Source organism: Ochotona curzoniae, unplaced genomic scaffold (genome assembly GCF_017591425.1).
Source record: "Ochotona curzoniae isolate NIBS_2020 unplaced genomic scaffold, NIBS_Ocur_1.0 contig_1014, whole genome shotgun sequence".
In the NCBI taxonomy this organism is placed as follows: domain Eukaryota; kingdom Metazoa; phylum Chordata; class Mammalia; order Lagomorpha; family Ochotonidae; genus Ochotona; species Ochotona curzoniae.
Genome location: NW_024464920.1, coordinates 4,614,287 through 4,631,585, shown reverse-complemented (window position 1 = coordinate 4,631,585; position 17,299 = coordinate 4,614,287). Strand labels below are relative to the sequence as shown.

Sequence of the window (17,299 nt, the reverse complement as noted above, 5' to 3'; positions counted from 1 at the left end):
TCCCTCCTCATCTTGTGCACGCAATAAAGATTACCGCAGAAGACTTCACTCGCGTCTGCCTCTTATCGCCGGACGATAAGAAACGTGGGCGCGACAACTCTTAGATGGGTACTCCAGTCAAGCACACAAAGCAGAGCCTAGTGACCATGGCGTACTTGCAGAAATGAGGAACAACCCAGAGATATTTACATGGAGGTTTTTTTTGTTTTATACAGTTAGAAGAGAAAGAGAGTATAGGATCAACTTCAGGATCACTGTGTATGAAACCAAATTTGTCTTTTTGAAAAAGATTTATCTAGGAGCCAACGCATTCCCTCAACTGGCTAGTTCTTTGCCCCCAAGCACCAGCATTTCATATGGGTGTCAGTTTGTGTCCTGGCTGCTTCACTTCTCATCCAGCTCCCTGCTTGTGGCCTGGGAAAGCAGTGCAGGACAGCCCAAGACCTAGGGACCCTGCACCCATATGAGAGATCAGAAGGAATCCTGGTTCCTGGTTTCGGATAAGCTCATTTGAGAAGTAGTAAGCCAGCGGATGGAAGATCTTTTTTTGTCTCTCCTTCTCTCTGTAAATCTGCCCTTTCCAATAAAAATAAATAAAACTTTTCAAAAACTTATTTATTTGCAAGACAGATGACAAAGAGAGAAAGACAAAGATCTTCCATTCACAAGTTCACTCCCCAAATGGTCACAAGAGTTGGGGCTGGTTCAGGCCCCAAGCAAGGAGCCTGGAATTCCATCCAAGTCTTCCATGTGGGTGGCAGGGACCCCAGCACTTGGGCCATTTACCACTACCTTCCCAGGTACAATCTCAGAAAGCTGGATCTGAAGCAAAGCATCTGGGACTTGAGCCTGCACTCCAAAATGGGATGCTGATGCTGCAAACGCTTGGGTCCTTGCTATCAGTGTGGGAGACGCAGATGGAGTTCCCAGCTCCTGGCTGTGGAGGCCATTCGATGAGTGAACCACCAGACTGACGATGGCTGTCACTGTGCCCTTCGAACAAGTAAATAAATCATTTAAAACAAGCAAGCACTAAAGCCAGCAAGGTTCAGTCATGAGAGATCCCCCTTAATGGTCTAATCCAATTAATCACTTTCCAAAGGCCTTGCTGCTAAACATCAAAATTGAGTTGTTAAATTTTCACTGTGTTAGTCCTATTAATGTAAGACTCTGGGAACTAAACTGCTAGGTTGCAGGGACAAATATACAAACCATAATTAGGTGACATTTGAGCTGAGGCTTAAATGAAGCAAAAGTGAACCAAGACATGATTATAGGTAAGAATATTGACTGTGACATAGCAGGCTAAATCTCAGCCTGCAGCACCAGTATCCCATATGGACACCAGTTCAAGTCCCAGCTGTTCCACTTCTGATGCAGTTCCCTGCTAGTGTGCCTGAGAAAGCAGCGGAGGGTGGCCCAAGTCCCAAGACCCTGGGCCGCCGCATTCATGTGGGAGACTTGGATAAAGCTCCTTAGCTCCTGGCTTCCGACTGGTCCACATCTGACCACTGTGGCTGTTTGGCTCTCTCTCCATTTCTTTCTCTCTGTAATTCTGCCTTCCAAATAAAACATAAATAAATGTTTAAAAATACGTATTTTAAAAATAGGCAGAGAGAGAACAATTCAGCTTGAAGTGTCCTGTAGTGGGAGCTATCTCTTGTATTCTGGAAAGTTTTATACAACACTGGAAAACTCCTGGGAGGTTTTAAGTAGCAAAATCCGACCGACATTTATTTCCTTCCTCCCTTCCTTTCTCTCTTTCATTGCTTCTTTCTTTCTCCCTCTTGCTAAGTTCCCTACAGATTGGTAATGTCCCAACATGATAACAAAATTTGATGGAAGCATATCTCTCACAAACTGGTGTAAACCCCACCATCATGCTTATGTACCACAAAAAAGATCTGATCTATATTTTAGAAGACCAGTTTAGTTACTATATTATAGACTACGGTAAGGCCAACTAGGACATTATTACAGTGGATCAGCAAGAGATGTTAATGGCTTGGACCCAGTTAGGCTTTGGACGAGGTAAGGGAGTCGGCAAATATGGGATTTCTTTTTATTCTCAGTGGTTAGCATGATGTCTGGCTAGACAGTCAATAAATATTTGATGAATGAATTAAGAATTAATTAATCCAACTGAACGAGGACTCTGAACTGGAACAGAAATCATCCATCCTTGGAGCCTCCGCTAAACTCTCAAACCAGCTCCATACTGGAAGTAGATAGCTGTCATTAACAAAGCAATGTCCTGGGCTATATCATACATATTTGTTAATTCCAAAAATCAATAGGCAGATGACAAACAACCCAGCAGGAAAATGGACAAAGGACATCCCTGACCGGGCATTTCACAGAAGAGGGAACTTGAATGGCCAATAAATAGTGAAAAGATGCTCAGCCTCATTAATAATCGGGGAAATATAAATCCCAGCCATCAGGAAATTCTATTTTATATCCACAGAATGGCTAAGTATCAAGAATTTGCAAGGAAAGGGTGGCAACCAAAACTCTTATATACTTTGGTGGGCATAAATATTGGAAAACAAAGTGAGATTATCAGGCAAAGTCAAAGATACAATCCAGCAATTCCCTTCTCTATGTTTCTGGAGGAACTTCTACTGATGTATACTGGGAGAAATGTACCAAATGTTCAAAGCAGGATTGCCATCAGGATGGCAAAAAGGCAGAGACAAAGCTAAGCACCCACCCACAGAGGAACTAATCAACAAGTTGGTGGGCCACTCTTCATCAATTAAAGTGAATAAACTACAGCTATGAACATCAACATGGGTGAAATCTACTAATACAACGTGGACCAGAAACATAGTGGAAGAGGTCTATGAGATATATCATATCACTCTTAAAATGGTTAAAAAAAAAAGAAGGAACCAGTGGTGTGGCTCAGTCTGTTAAGCTCCCAACTGCAACACCAACCATTCCATCTGAGCGTCAGTTCCAAGTCCCAGCTTCTCTACTTCCAATCCAGCTCCTGTTAATGCACTCAAGTTCTTGGTTCTCAAGTGTTTGGGCTCCTGCCATCCATGGTGGAGACACAGATGGAGTATCTGGCTCCTGGCTTCAGGCTGGCCCCAGCCCCAGCCATTGTAGACAACTGGGGAGCAATTCAGCAGATGCAACCTCACTCTTTCTCTCTAACTCTCTTTTTCCCAATCTCTTTTTCTCCGCTTTTCAAATAAATACATACCTATTTTTAAAAAACAAAAAAAGGACAAAATGTAATACATGGTGAAAATAGGAAAAAAAAAATCCAGAAAATGATGAACATAAAAATCAGAGGTTGCAATAGAACAGATGTCTATGGGATTTCTGTAGCAGTGGTATTCTTTTTCTTTCCTTTGGGGAGTGGCTTAATGGATATTCATTTTAATATCATGCTTCATCACTAACATAAAATGTCAGCTTTGGGAAGTCAAAGATTTTTGTCCCACTTTTGTTCATGACTATGTTCCCAGAACCAAGAACAGTACCTAGAACATAGCAAATGCTCAATAAATACTACACTTGATCTTAGCCAAAAGGCCGAGAAGCAATTGCTCAATAAATACTGTTGACTATGTAGATACTTATTCCTTGCATTATCATATTATTCAAATATTTCATTTTTTAAATTTACTTATTTATTTTCTATTGGAAAGGCAGATTAGATTTTATGGAGAGAAGGAGAGACAGAGAGAAAGATCTACTGGTTCCCTCTCCAAATGCCTGCAATGGTGAGAGCTAAGACAATCCAAAGCCAGGAGCCAGGAGCTTCTTCTAGGTCTCCCTTGTGAGTGCAGGGCCCAAGGTTTTGGGCCATATGTCATTGCTTTTCCAGGCCACAATCAGTGAGCTGGATGGGAAGTTAAAACAGCCATGACACAAATTGGTGTGCATATGGAATCCCAGTGCTTGCAAGGTGAGGACTCAGTCATTGTGCTGAGGCCTCATTTTTTTTTTTAAGAGAAGATAATGCCTTCTTTATTCATAGTGTAGCCTTGATTATTCTAACTGGAAGTCACAAGTCTTCCTTAACTTCTATTACCTATATAGCCTCTTAAATCTTATCACACATTATAGTAATATATGTGCATGTCATTCTCACTGCAGATAAATTTACAAAGGCAGGACCCGGCGCTGTGGCCTAGCGGCTAAAGCCCTCACCTTGAACACACCGAGATCCCATCTGGGGCTGGTTCTAATCTGGGCTGCTCCACTTCCCATCCAGCTCCCTGCTTGTGGCCTGGGAAAGCAGTTGAGGACGGCCCAAAGCCTTGGGAGCCTGCACCCGTGTGGGAGACCTAGAAGAAGTTCCTGGCTCCTGGCTTCGGATTGGTGCAGCATCAGCTGTTGCGCTCACTTGGGGAGTGAATCATCGGACAGAAGATCTTCCACTCTGTATCTACTCCTCTCTGGATATCTGACTTTGTAATGAAAATAAATCTTAAATAAATAAATAGATTTACAAAGACAGCAGAATGTGTTTTTTCTTCTTGAATTTTTCTATTCATTTTATTTGAAAGATGGAAAAAGAGATTGAGTTTTCCACCCATGGGTTTATTCCCTAAAATATCTGGATGAGACAGAGCCCAGGAGTCGGAAACTTAATTTGGATCTGCCACCTGGGTAGCAAGAACCCAAGTCCTGCAGCTGTCTCATGCAGCCTCCCCAGATGAGCATCAGCAAGAAGCTGGATTGGAAGCAGATTTAAATCACACACACCTGGGATTTAACTCACACACTCTCGTATGTGATGCAAGCATCCCAATCAGTAGCTTAAGCTGCTACACCAAACACCTGCCCTTTGGCTTTTTTCATATCTATGCACCGTTTGTACAAGATTTTATAGGATAGAGGCTCTATAAATATTAGTTGATTACCTTAAGTCACTGGAGACCAAGGCAGACCCAGAAGGCCCAGGTCCATGCTCTTGTTTTGTTTTTAAAGATCCATTTATATATTTGAAAATCAGAATTACAGAAAGAGGGAGAGATACAGAGAGATTTTCCTTCCCCTGGTTCATTCCCCAAAATGGCCAAAACTGGGCCAGGTGGAAGCCAAGAGCCAGATGTTCCATCTGGGTTTCCCACACAGGTGCAAGGGCCCACGCACTTGGACCATCCTCTGTTGCTTTCCCAGATGCATTAACAGAGAGTTGGATCAGAAGTAGAGCAAATGGGATTCAAGTTAGTATCCATATGGGAATGCCTGTGTCATAGGTGGTGGCTTAACCCTCTATGTCACAATGTCAGCCTCCAGATCTTTAACAGATACTTAAGAATGAAAGAGAACTTATAATCATCTGATGTTTTCCCACTATTTGCAGATGAAAAACTGAACTCCAGTGGGTTGATTTTTTTCCAAATCACACCATTATGTCATAATCTAGATTCCAAATGTCTAGCTTGCTGTTCACAATACATTGCAATAGTTGATATTTTGTATTGACCTGTGGGTCTTCCTTAGCTTAGAAGAGATAGTACCAAGGGTGAAAATCAAATCTGTTCATATAGACTGAATCATTGTTTCTAGACTTAAAATAAAACACACACACACACACACCTGCAAATTCTTCACACACATTCAAAGAAACTTAAGCTTCTTCCCCACCCAAAATTGCTTTTGCTTTTAAAAAAGATTTTATTTCTTTTTCTTGGAAAGATAGGTTTACAGAGAGAAGGAGATACAGAGGGATAAAGATTTTTTGTCCACTGGTTTGCTCGCCAAGTGGCCACAACAGCCATAGCTGAGAAAATCCAAAGTCAGGAGCCAGGAGCTTCTTCTGGGTCCCCCACACAGGTGCAGGGTCCCAAAGCTTTGGGCTGTCCTTTCCCAGGCCACAAGCAGGGAGCTGGATGGGAAGCGAGGCAGTTGGGACATGAACTGACGCCTTTATGGGATCTTGTTAGTTGCAAGGTGAGGACTTCAGCCAATGAGTCGTCGAAGCCCACTCACATGCCCCTTGCCCCCACAACTTGTTAACAGTCCTGCCACCAACTCTGCCCAGAGGCCTGGGGACTGCGAAGCCTTTCTCCTCCTCATCCTACTGTGGTTTTTGTTTTCTTCAGCATAGATGACTCACAGGCCTCCTTTCTGGGGCACTGGTTGAGCGGCGGAAATTAGAAAAGTTTATTAGTCAGGGCCCACCAATCCACCACAGCAAGGAGCCTGAAATGAACTGAGGAGTTAAAGACGTAAGAACAACTCTGACGGGCAGTGCAGAAATACCCCCTTGAACTTGTATAAACTTGCCTGTTCAGCAGAAAGAAAGGGAAGCCTGGAGGAAACATTTTCTCTCTGATTTCTTCCAAATGAGCACACTGGAGCTTTGGAAGAAAAATTTGTATAGTTACCCAACTAGTTAGTAGCAGGGCTGGGACGAAGCTCGGTCCCCTACCTCCAAGACAGCCAACTGTTCCACATTCTAGAACATGGCATATAGCAAAGACACATTGGCACCTAGCAAAAACACATCTAAGCCTCAGAAATAAAATGGAAATTTCCCATAATCTGCTTCTGCTAATTGTGTATATTTGTGAGTTTGCCACGTGCACATGATGTTTGTACCTCTAGGTACATTATAGAAAGATTCCATCAAGCTAACTAACATAGCCATCACCCTACCAACTTGGCATGCTTTTGTGATGAGAATTTTTTTCTTTTGGTTGTTAAGATTTATGGAAAGGCAAATATACAGAGAGAGGGAGATCCAGAGAGAAAGGAGCTTCTTCTGGGTCTCCCACACGGGTGTAGGCTCCCAAGGCTTTGAGCTGTCCTTAGCTGCTTTTCCAGGCCACAAGCAGGGAGCTGGATGGGAAGTGGAAGCAGGGCGGCCGGGACTAGAACTGGCGCCTATATGGAATCCTGGTGCATGCAAGGTGAGGACTTAAGCCACTAGACTACCGTGCTGGACCCTGTGATGAGAATGTTCAACATCTGTCTTAGCAAATTTAAAATACACAATAGGTGAACAGGGTCACCATTCCCCACAAATAGATCACCAGAAGGGGTTCTTCCAGTCTAAGAGAAGCTTGATCATGTGCGGTTAGCATTTTCCCTTTCCTACAATCATCCCCCTACCAGCAATATATATATTCATTTTTGTTTGTATTTTTGCATCCTTGGTTTCTTTCCACCTTCCCTCTCCCTCCGACTGCGCTTTCACTCAAATCCTGCCCTTGCTTGCCTGAGCTACTGTGTTTCCTGCCAAAGGCTTCAGGCCTCTCTCCTGGGTGACCTTTGTGGAAAAGAACAGTCCAAATGTTGATGCGTGAGGTGCAGACCCACCCTCCTCGTCTATCCAGTCAATCAGCACGAGCCCCTGGGCCCCCTGAGGGCTGTTAACCAATCCTAAGAAAGAAAAGATCAATCTCATCTCTCCGTCACCACTGTGCAGCGAAGCTGCCAACCAGTCAGAATCTGCCACTGGCAGTCATTAGAAACGCTGGCCAATCAGGCCACCCTTGTTACATGGCCTGGTAGAGAAAGGGAGGGTTGATTAGAAAGGTTAGTTCTGGTTCCACACCCTTTCCATCCTGGACTGCAGTCAAAGCAGGGAAGCCAGACCCTTCTATTCAAGGCTCACGGTGAAGAAGATTCTAGACGCTCATCTACTCTTGGCTCGGCTTTTATTATCTTCAACTTCACCCCTTCCTCATATTGCTCTGTCCAATCTTTACAGTCTGCTCTCTTCCATCCAACTTCTTGCTTCAAACCTTGCAGGAAAGCCCTTGCAGTCCCCACTCTCAGCCTCCCCGCAGATCGCTATCTCTCCACGCTATCTTGTTTTGCGTGATTCATGTGGCCACTGAGAAAAGTTTTGAGATGGTTATCCAGGGAATCCCACTGCAAGAATCTTGCAGTAAACAGTCTCTAGGGAGTCGTGTAGACTTGAGTTGTGACGTGCCTAACTGTAATATTACAAGGATGATGGCAAAGATGATAACATTTTAAAATTCTGACTGGGTACCCAGCACCTTGTTTAAAGCTTCGCACATATTATCTCAACATTAGCTGTGGGGTGCGCCCTGGTAGCATTCTCCAGAGGAGAGAGAGTTGGTCCAAAGGAATTAAAACAGGTGGTCCATGGGCACAGCGATGGCGACCCGTTTTATCTGAATCCGGAGCCTACCACCCTGTTAGGGCTGTGTAGTCTCTCTAGGGAGTAGCCGGCGTCAGATTTCGCTCAGGCCTCCTCGGGTGGGCCGCGGAGCCGCCGGCGACAGCGTCTTACCGCCTCCTCTCACTCCAAGCTCCCCCCGGAAAAGCCGCAGCGGCCATTGGGCGGGGACGGTGGCGGCGGGCGGCGGAGGAGGAGCCGGATGGAGCCGGTCCTGCAGGGCTGACCTTGGCCGGCCTCGCCCGAGCCCCGGGCCGCCTACGTGGTCAAAGACCTGTTGCTTCGTCCCGAGGATCCCAGGACCAGTCCTGCCCGCCTGCCCCCCGCGCCCCCGGCCACAGATTTGAGGATTTCTGAGGGGGGGAAGCTGTGGCTCGCGGATCTCGGGAAGGCCCCCCCACACCCAGCCCGGCCTCTCCTTCCCGCCCGCTTCTCTCCGGCTTCTCCTCGCCCGCTCTTTCTTCCCCTCCCTTTCAGGAGCTCAGGGCCATAAAAATGCAGATGGAGGATAGGTGTGAAATAACGGGCCCATATAAATCCCTCTGCCGCCCGCCTGCAAGATGGATTGACCGCATTGAAATTCCTCCGCGAGGATAATTAAACTCGGGGCCTCATCCGGGCAAAATTACATTCCTGTAATGGCGTCGCTCGGGGTCCCGGGAAATTGCTCCGTGGGCTTTCAGCGGCGGTTTTTATCGCCGGCCGGGGTGTGCCTGGCTGCGGCTCGCCTCTCCTCCGGGACCGTAAAGCTGCTGCCATGATTTATCCTCCCCTTCTCCCAAATCCGATTAAATGGAGGAGCTCGGGGCCGGGGCGCCGCGGGGCCCGGGAGCCGGGAGGGGGCGGCGGGAAGGACGGGGCCAAGGAGGGGAGGACAAACGGCCCCTCAGAGGGTGGCAGATTTGGCTTTATTTACAGCCGCGGCTTTTTTTTTTCCCTTTAATGGTGAGTTTTTCCTCCACGTCTTTTCTCGCGCCACGTACCAGCGCAATGCCCGGATGGCTAGGTTTGGAAACGGGCAGGCCTACCAAGCGCTGCCCAGAGCCTGGCTGGGGGTGGACAAAGAGGCCGTGGGAGAAGACGTGCTGGCCGGGAACCCTCACGCTCCGCTCCTCCGGGCACGGAAGGGGCAGGGCGGACGGCTTCGGCTGCTTTCTGCCGGGCATCTCATGGGGATGCTGCCTGGTCAGCCCCGCTCGCACAGGTGACCCTGGGCAGGGGGCCAGCGTGAGCACGTGACCTTACTGCTTAGCCCTACGTGGATCATATTTAGCCTCCTGGGGTTTTCTCAAGGCTTGGCAGCCTTTTTTAATGGAAAAGAAGGGGAAGTCACCAGAAGCGGCTGAGGCATTTTTCTAACTATTCTCCCAATGGCCTGTTTCCTATCCAGCCATACCCAGAGTCCAGGGGTGACAGCTGATCAGGAATCCCAATGCCTTCGTTTCCCTCCTGCTACATTTTAAGTATTTTGAATCCCCTATTCTGATCGTATGCTATGTACCACTAAATTCCTGAGTGGTGTTGTGGGATTATGGCAACGTGACTGCGCATGCCTGGGAAGGGAACGTCAGTCCAAGATTCCAAACGCTGTTGCAGACCAACCCCGCAGGCCACGCCGCGAATGGGCCTGGTTTTCTGTCCTCGCTCGGCGCCTCCTGTACTTCCTCCTCTTCAACGCCAGGTGGCGCGACTGGCCGGCTGGGCGCCGCGGAGCCGGCAGGCGGCGCTGTGGCGCCTGGGCCGAGCCTCAACGTCGCCAGCCCGCTCTATCCGCGGCCGTTGGCGGGGAGGACGCCTCGTTGGCTCGGGCCGCGCACGCGCACAGCCACGCCGTGCGCTCTTCGCGCCCTCCCCCGCCCCTCTCTGTCTTCTCTGCCCCGGGAACAGGTAAGGCCTGGCGACCTCGTGGCCGTCGCTGCTCCGCGCACGCGCGTGGGCCGCCCTGGCCCGCGCGGACGCTTTGGGGCCCTTTCCCCGTGCCGACTGCCACCCCGGGTCCCGGGCCCGCCCGCTGTGGCCGCGCCGTGCAGCTGCCCCCGTCCGCTTGCCGGCGACCTCCCGGCGCGGGCCTGGCGCCATCTTGGGTGGCTCGCGGCGGGGCTGGCTGCAGTCACATCGGGGAGTGTCCCTTTTGGGTTTTTTTTTTTTTTCCCATCTCCTGTTCCAACCCAGTCCCCACAGACGCTGTTTTCTCTCGCCTTCCTGGCCTCACAATTGTCACAACTCCCAGGCTGTCCCCTCTCCACTTCCTTCTCCCGGCCTGACACGTGGTTTTATTTTGAATCCATATTTGCCAGCCAGGCCTCAGGGGCTCGGAGCAATGAAGGTAGCTGATTATCTCGAGTGACCGTTGCCTCTAAGTTTGAAAAGTAAAGGGGTCAGCGTGGTAGAAGCGAACCGCCAGAGCACCCCGTGCTGCACGTGGCGACAGGGGTCAGCTAGGGCGGGGAGATGGGCCTGGGCCTTTGTCACCGTTGCCCTCCCTGGCGCTCAGGTGAAGCCGGAGCAGGCCGACAGGTGGGCTAGGTAAGGGCTTCTGTTGCCGGCAGCGGATGCTCCTGCTAAGCTGCGGTTTCAAAGCCAGGCTGGGTGGGACCCACTCACGAGTTTGCACCTGCCAGCTTTCCTGACCGGGTGTCATCGGCAGGAAAAGAAGAGTTGCACCCGGGAATAGTTAAGACAGCAACCCCGTACCTCGCTGACACACTAAGAACGCCCAGGATGATTGAGGGAGGGGCTCGCTCTCATACTCTGGCGCCCTTGCCCGAAGTGTGGCTTAACCATCATGGACTGCTCCTGGTTAGACTAACGGAGGCAGATAGACGAACTGCAGGCTACTTTAATTGCTGCTTTCTGTTAGCGGTTTATTACATTGCTAGCACATGAAAATTTTACATTTTTTTTTTTTCCTGAAAGGAAGACTTAAAGAGCGAGCGCTTCGATCTACTGGTTCACTCCCCAAACGGCTGCAAAGGCCAGAGCTGAGCTAATTCAAAGCCAGGCACTTCATCCAGGTCTCCCATGTAGGTTCAGGGTCCCAAGAACCTGGGGCAGCCTCTGCTGCTTTCCCAGGTCATAAGCAGGGAGTTGGGTTGGAAATAGAGCAGTCAGCTCTAAAACCAGTGCCCCTATGGGATTCCAGTGCCTGCAGGTGGAGGATTAGCTTTTTGAGTCACCATGCTGGCCTTTTTACATGTTGATTTTTAGGCTCCCCCCCCCCAACTACTTTTTTTTTCAAACAAGTGATGTTAAGTGTGAATCTCCTGGGAAAGAAAGTCATCCTTGGTATACAAACTGTACTGTACTAGCAAGAGAATTGGATTTTGACCCAAGAAAACTCAAGTGGTGAGGCAGCAGAATTGAATTTGCTTTACGTAGCTACACGGAAGTCGGGTCTGGATCAGATCAGAATTGAAAGTAAGACGTTGGATTCCTAAATGTTATAAGCTGGAACAGTCTGAGTCCATTTCATTGAGGGGAGTGGCATTTTACAAGCCTTCCGTTTCACTGAGTAGTTCAGCCTGTGGCATGTTAGCATGTAACTTGAGAGAAAGATTTGGTGTTAAGGGGCAGGCACTGGGGCCTAGCCATGAAGCCACCTGCTGGAACACCCTGGGTTGGAAGTGTTGGATTTTAAGTCCCAATTCCAGCTTCCTGCTAACATGCATCCCGGGGGTCTGGCAGACTCAAGCATTCGGGGCTCTGCCATTTTGTGTTGGGGACCTGACTGGAGTTTCAGTCGCCTGGCTTCAGCCCCAGCAGTTGGGAGCATTTGGGAGTGAGCCAGTAGCTGGTTAGTTCTGTCAGTACTCCTCAACTGTATTGAATAAAAATCACCTTTAAAGATCATGTTCTAAGGTTTACCTTACTGTAAGTTACATATCAGTATCTAAGATAGTTTATTTGGAAAATGTATATGAAATACAGGACACAAGACCTCCAGAGATCTTGACCTATGAAATTCTACTCCTGGTGGGCATCTCATTTCACTTGGAGTCCTCCCCCTCCCACTCCCCTGCCTTTAGGTCTTTAACTCACTATTTTCTGTTGTAAGCTCAGTTCTACCCATTTAGGGTACTGCCAGGTATGAGGGCTTTTTTAGGTCTTGGGGCTACAAAGTTTAATTCCTCTTTAGTGTGAAAACACTTTAATAGTCATTGCTAATTAGAGTGATGGCAGAGTTCCTCGTTTATCTTACCTTGTTAATTAGTTTAGGAAACTCAAGTGTTTTGAGGAACCAGATACTTTCAGGTAATTCAGTGAGAAAATGCAAAGCCCCGCCCGAGCATTGGCAGGGAAATGAATAGTGCTGAGGCTGGCGCCAGGTGACACCTCGCGCAGACCAAACGATGTCACTCGGTTATAAGGGAATTGCAGGAGCTTTGTGAGGTGTCTGGAGAAAACCATGACCCGAGGGTTCCCGTTCCATCTCTCCAGCTAACAGTTCTTGGCTCCTGGGCCAGTTAAGCTTTACTAGAGCTGCTGGTGAGGATGAAGTGGGACGAGCGAGGACCTGGTTGACGAGACTTGATTTTGTCATTCCAGCTTGTGTGCTACAGCCCCTGCGCCCCGACAATGTATGCCTGCTCCAAGCTCGTCTCCACTCCTTGCCTGGTGAGTACCTGCTGGATCTGGGAGGGTTTTCAAGAAAATGAGTCTTCCCTCTTCGCTGCCATCTCAGCTTGGCTGTTGGAGGATTAAGGAATGCATGGGATGGGATAACCCTTTGCTTGGTGGGCAGCCTGGCAGGAGGGAAGGTGGTCATGCCAAGTGCTCCCTGCCCCATATCCCCTGTAGGCTGCTTAATTCTCATCACGAGAACCCAGGCTGCATTGGTCAGTAGAAAATTGATGACAGAACTTGGACCTGGTATGCACTTCATGTACACAGACTCTTAAAAAATGTGGCCACAACGGCTGGAACTAAACAGATCCGGAGTCAGGAGCTTCTTCCAGATCTCCCATGTGGGTGCAGGGTCCCAAGGGGCCACCTTCTACTGCCTTCCCAAGCTACAAGCAGGAAAGTGGAGCAGCCGGGATTAGAACCAGCGCCCATATGGGATCCTGGTGCTTGCAAGGCGAGGACTTCAGCCACTAGGCTATCATACCGGGCCCAGATACACAGACTCTTGTCCTGAATGAGAAGCTTAAATACACATTGGGAAAGTGTTGGACTCCAAAGCAAGAACATTAGAAAATTCTGTATGGTCAAGGCAGTTGGTTCATCCTAAGTAAAAAAAACAAGGGGGTGGGGTGCTGTTAGTGGTTATTGTTTATTGAGCACCTGCCACAGGCCTGGCACCGAGTTTACCTTTTTGTATACACATCTCACTTCTCCAGTCAGCGCTGCTGGAGGATTTCCATTTGATGGGAGAACAGGCTTAGGAAGATTGACATGCCTTACCCCGAGGTCACACAGCTGCTCCCAAATTCAGATCTGACTCTGGATCTCTGGTTTCTGAGGCCAGGTTGTTAACCATGCTGTTTTGGAGGTGCTGGTGTGGGGTTAAGTCAAAAGGGCTGCCAGGGTGGGAGTGGCCCACTTCTTGCCTTGCCTTCTGAGCTGCCCGTTACCATTGTGTATCATCTGGTGAAGCAGTACTTCTGTCCTTCCCAAGGGCAGTGGCAGGATACAGCAGAGTGACTTTGGTTAAAGTAAAGCATGTCAAGCAAGGGAATGGTGAAGGTTCTTGAATCCAGAGTATGCTAAAAGTAAAAATGGGCAATCCACGATTCTAAATTTGAGACAACAGGAGGGGTGCCAAAAGAGGGGAAGATCCTATTTGGTGTTGGAACAACTTTCTCAAGCTCTTCTTCACAGCCATTCTTGACCTTCCTGCTTCTGTCATTCCCACCAGGTCAGGAGCGCCTCCCAGCTGCTGAGCCGCCCGCTGTCTTCCGTGGTGCTCAAGAGACCAGAGACGCTGACAGATGAGGTACCTTAGCCTGAGTGCAGTGGGAAATGTGGCTTTGGCTGGTGAGCGATCAGGAGGGTTACCTGCCAGAACCAGTAGGGGGAGTACCTGCCGAGGCCAGTCATCTCAGACTAAAATTAGTGTGAGCTCAAGGTCATTGGCTGTGGGTGGAGATCCTAGACAGTTAATAGGGCTTACAGACCTTGCAGCACCCATGTCCACACATGTGCTGCTGCTGACTGCCCTAGGGGACCTAGTCAGTCTGGGGACTGATGTGTGCTGGTAGTATCAGGTCCCAGGAATGTGACCTCCATGAGATACCAGGAACAGGCAGGACCTCATCCTTCACTTGCCCCTCACCCCTGAGCCTTGATGGCATTTGAAATCTACTTTGTACAATAAAAGGTTGTGTTTGCCAGTGAGGTAAACAGTTTGCTATTTCTGGTAGAAACCCTGGGATTTGGCGGCATAGAAGGCTTAAACTGCACAGAAGTTCCCAAACTGAAAAAGGGTTCCCAGGGAACATGACCTCTACCTGCCTCTTCACAGCGCCTGAGCAGCGTGGCAGTCCCGTGTCCCCGGACCTCGCTCCTCCCGAGCCGCAGCTTCCAAACCAGCATCGTCTCAAGGGACATTGACACAGCAGCCAAGTTCATTGGGGCTGGGGCTGCCACGGTTGGGGTGGCTGGCTCTGGGGCTGGGATTGGGACTGTGTTTGGGAGCCTCATCATTGGTTATGCCAGGTAAGAGGAGTTGTACCTTCATTGCTCTCTGATGAACTTTGCCGGTGTCTGGGCAGAAATATTTGGGGTCTAGAGCCACATTATCCTTTATAGCAGCTACATGTGAGCATTGTGGATTTGAATTAGAATTAATTAAGCACGCATAGAGTTTAGGTCTCTAGTTCCTCAATCACACTGACCATATTTCCAGTGCTCAGTAAGCCAGTGTGGTTAGAGACAGCAATGGTAGCAGTACAGGGAGTTACTGACGTCACTGCAGAACGTTTTATTGAGCTTTCAGTTGGGTCTACAGCAGAGACTGGCAGAGCAAAGCCTGAGGGCCAGATGTGGGCCAAGGCCTAGTTTTGTATGGTTGAGCTAAGAATGGTTTCTGCATTTTTAAAAAGTCAGTTTAATTTTATAGTGGCTAAAACATTTTGAATGTGCTCTCCACAAATGTTTGCCCTGATCATTACATGAAGTATACATGTAGCAATGCCATTGTCTCCCATCAGTCTGTAGAATTAAATGTGAATTAAAAATAAAACCAAATCTACAGACCATAAATGGCCCCAAAAGCCTCAGATGCTCTGATCTGGAGCCACAGGCTGCTGTACCTCTCTCAGGGAGATACCCTGGCACTGGTGGGAAAACTGCCTCTGCAGCCAGCACTGTTGGTCCTTGGCCCCAAGAATTGTCTGGTCCCCAGTGGCCCTGTTAGAACTACATTAATCCCTTTAGACCTGCACATTCTCCTAATGTCTTTGGAGAAATAGGGTTGAACAAGAAACCCGACTGCATCTGTCCCATAGTTCTGTTAGAAGCTGGTGCTGTATTGCCTTACCCATCCTGACACACAGAAGGGGGACTGCAAATTGTATATTGACTGTCGGCATCAGGAGTCCCCCATCCCGTGTTGACTGCTGTCATAGACCCCACAGGCCGTTGTTTAGTTTCTTAAAGCCCTGAATCCTTAGAGGGTTTTGAAATGAGAGAAGGTGGTCTCTGATTCTCTTGGGGTCTGGAACAGTGAATGGTTCTCTGTGTCCTCTAAAGCCTTAGGAACGTGAGGTCGTGCCCCAAGACTCCTAGGGAACCAAGGGGGAGACCCCAGTGTAGGTTGGCATTCTACTGTTTGACTCACTGCTCTGGGTTGAGCTGGTCACTCTGAATGTTCTTCTGTCCTGTTGGGGCCTTCATATTAAGTGGCTAGGCCCACAAGTCGCAAGTTATGGTAATGATATTGGTGCACTGGCAAAATACTACATGCACTTGGCCATGTGACAGGATTTTTATATCGTCCACTTCCCCTACTCCCAGAAGAGCCCTTGGTGTATCAGGGCATGATGACGTCACCCCCAAAAGTTCACATCAGATAAGTGTGACAAGGAGAATTTACTCAGAGCCACCTCATGGGTGCCCCTTAAGTAGACTGGAAATTCAGTCTCTTCTCTCCCTCTCCCAGGAACCCTTCTCTGAAGCAGCAGCTCTTTTCCTACGCAATTCTGGGCTTCGCCCTCTCCGAGGCCATGGGGCTTTTCTGCCTGATGGTGGCCTTCCTCATCCTCTTCGCCATGTGAAGGAGCCTTCTCCACCTCTGATCATTCGTTCTCCCGCACCACATCTGCCCTGGACGTGCTGCTTCCTGTACTTTCCCAGGCGACCAGGGGAAAGTGGTTGGCTCAGGGCTGACAGAGGGAAGACAAATAAATACTGTATTATAAGATGTTTCTTGGGTCTCTAGTGTATTTTTCTTTCCTACCACTGTTGGCTGAGTGCATCAGAGTCTGAGGCCTGGGGGTGGCGATGGTTCTAGACTCCACGTGGGTCTGCTATCTTCACCTATACTTACATCCATGTTTCAGGAAAAATGCATTCAAAATAGCACTCCCTGTGAAGGAGCGTCACCTGGCCCTGTCTGCTGCTTGCCATGGGACACTGGGATCAGTAGTAGCTACAGTGCTGGCTTAGAATGTTGAGCAGTGGGCTGCCCCCTGTTGTCCTAGGCACTCACTGTCACCTGTGGGGATGTAGCTCAGTCACCTCTCTTATTTTTTCTTAAGATTTATTTTTTTGTTTGAAAGGCAGAGCCACAGAGATGAGACAGTTTCTATCCACTGGCTCACTCCCTGGATGGTCAACCTCCAGAGCTGAGCTGATTCAAAGCCAGGAACTCCCTCCAGGTCTCCCATGTGGGTTCAGAAGCCCAAGGACCTGAACCATCCTCCGCTGCTGTCCTAGGTCATAAGCAAGGAGCTGGCTCAGAAGTGGAGCAGCCACCAGAGTCGTTATGGACTGCTAGCCCACCACACCATGGTGCCAGCCCTTCGAGCAGTAACTTAATTGACTTCTTGTCTAACATTTCTAGCCATCACTGCCAGGTGAATCTTCCTTCCATATAGGACTGGTTTTGTCATCTGGCATTGGCTTTCTCAGCTTTATTATCTCCCTACTCGACCCAAAATGGCCTGTGCCTCTATCTGTGCTTTCCTTTCCCCAGTTGGCTCTCTTGCCAGCTCTGTTACTCTGATTTACCTTTAA

The 17,299-nt window shown here is 48.7% G+C and overlaps 1 protein-coding gene, 1 non-coding gene and 1 pseudogene across 2 annotated transcripts; 1 reads left to right on the top strand and 2 right to left on the bottom strand.

Moving 5' to 3' along the window:
* Nucleotides 1–1,799: 1,799 nt before the first annotated feature.
* LOC121164152 lies at nt 1,800–1,904 on the bottom strand. The gene has a single exon (XR_005885039.1). It is a non-coding gene; the product is annotated as a small nucleolar RNA U13 (small nucleolar RNA).
* Nucleotides 1,905–3,378: 1,474 nt separating this feature from the next.
* On the bottom strand, nt 3,379–3,558 carry LOC121164193 (annotated as a pseudogene).
* Nucleotides 3,559–9,960: 6,402 nt separating this feature from the next.
* On the top strand, nt 9,961–16,484 carry ATP5MC2 (ATP synthase membrane subunit c locus 2). The gene is made up of 5 exons (XM_040979809.1): nt 9,961–10,009; nt 12,668–12,736; nt 13,980–14,057; nt 14,586–14,779; nt 16,224–16,484. The coding sequence occupies exons 2-5, from the start codon at nt 12,698–12,700 to the stop codon at nt 16,336–16,338; spliced, it is 426 nt and encodes a 141-aa protein (XP_040835743.1). The 5' UTR covers nt 9,961–10,009; nt 12,668–12,697; the 3' UTR covers nt 16,339–16,484.
* Nucleotides 16,485–17,299: the final 815 nt, after the last annotated feature.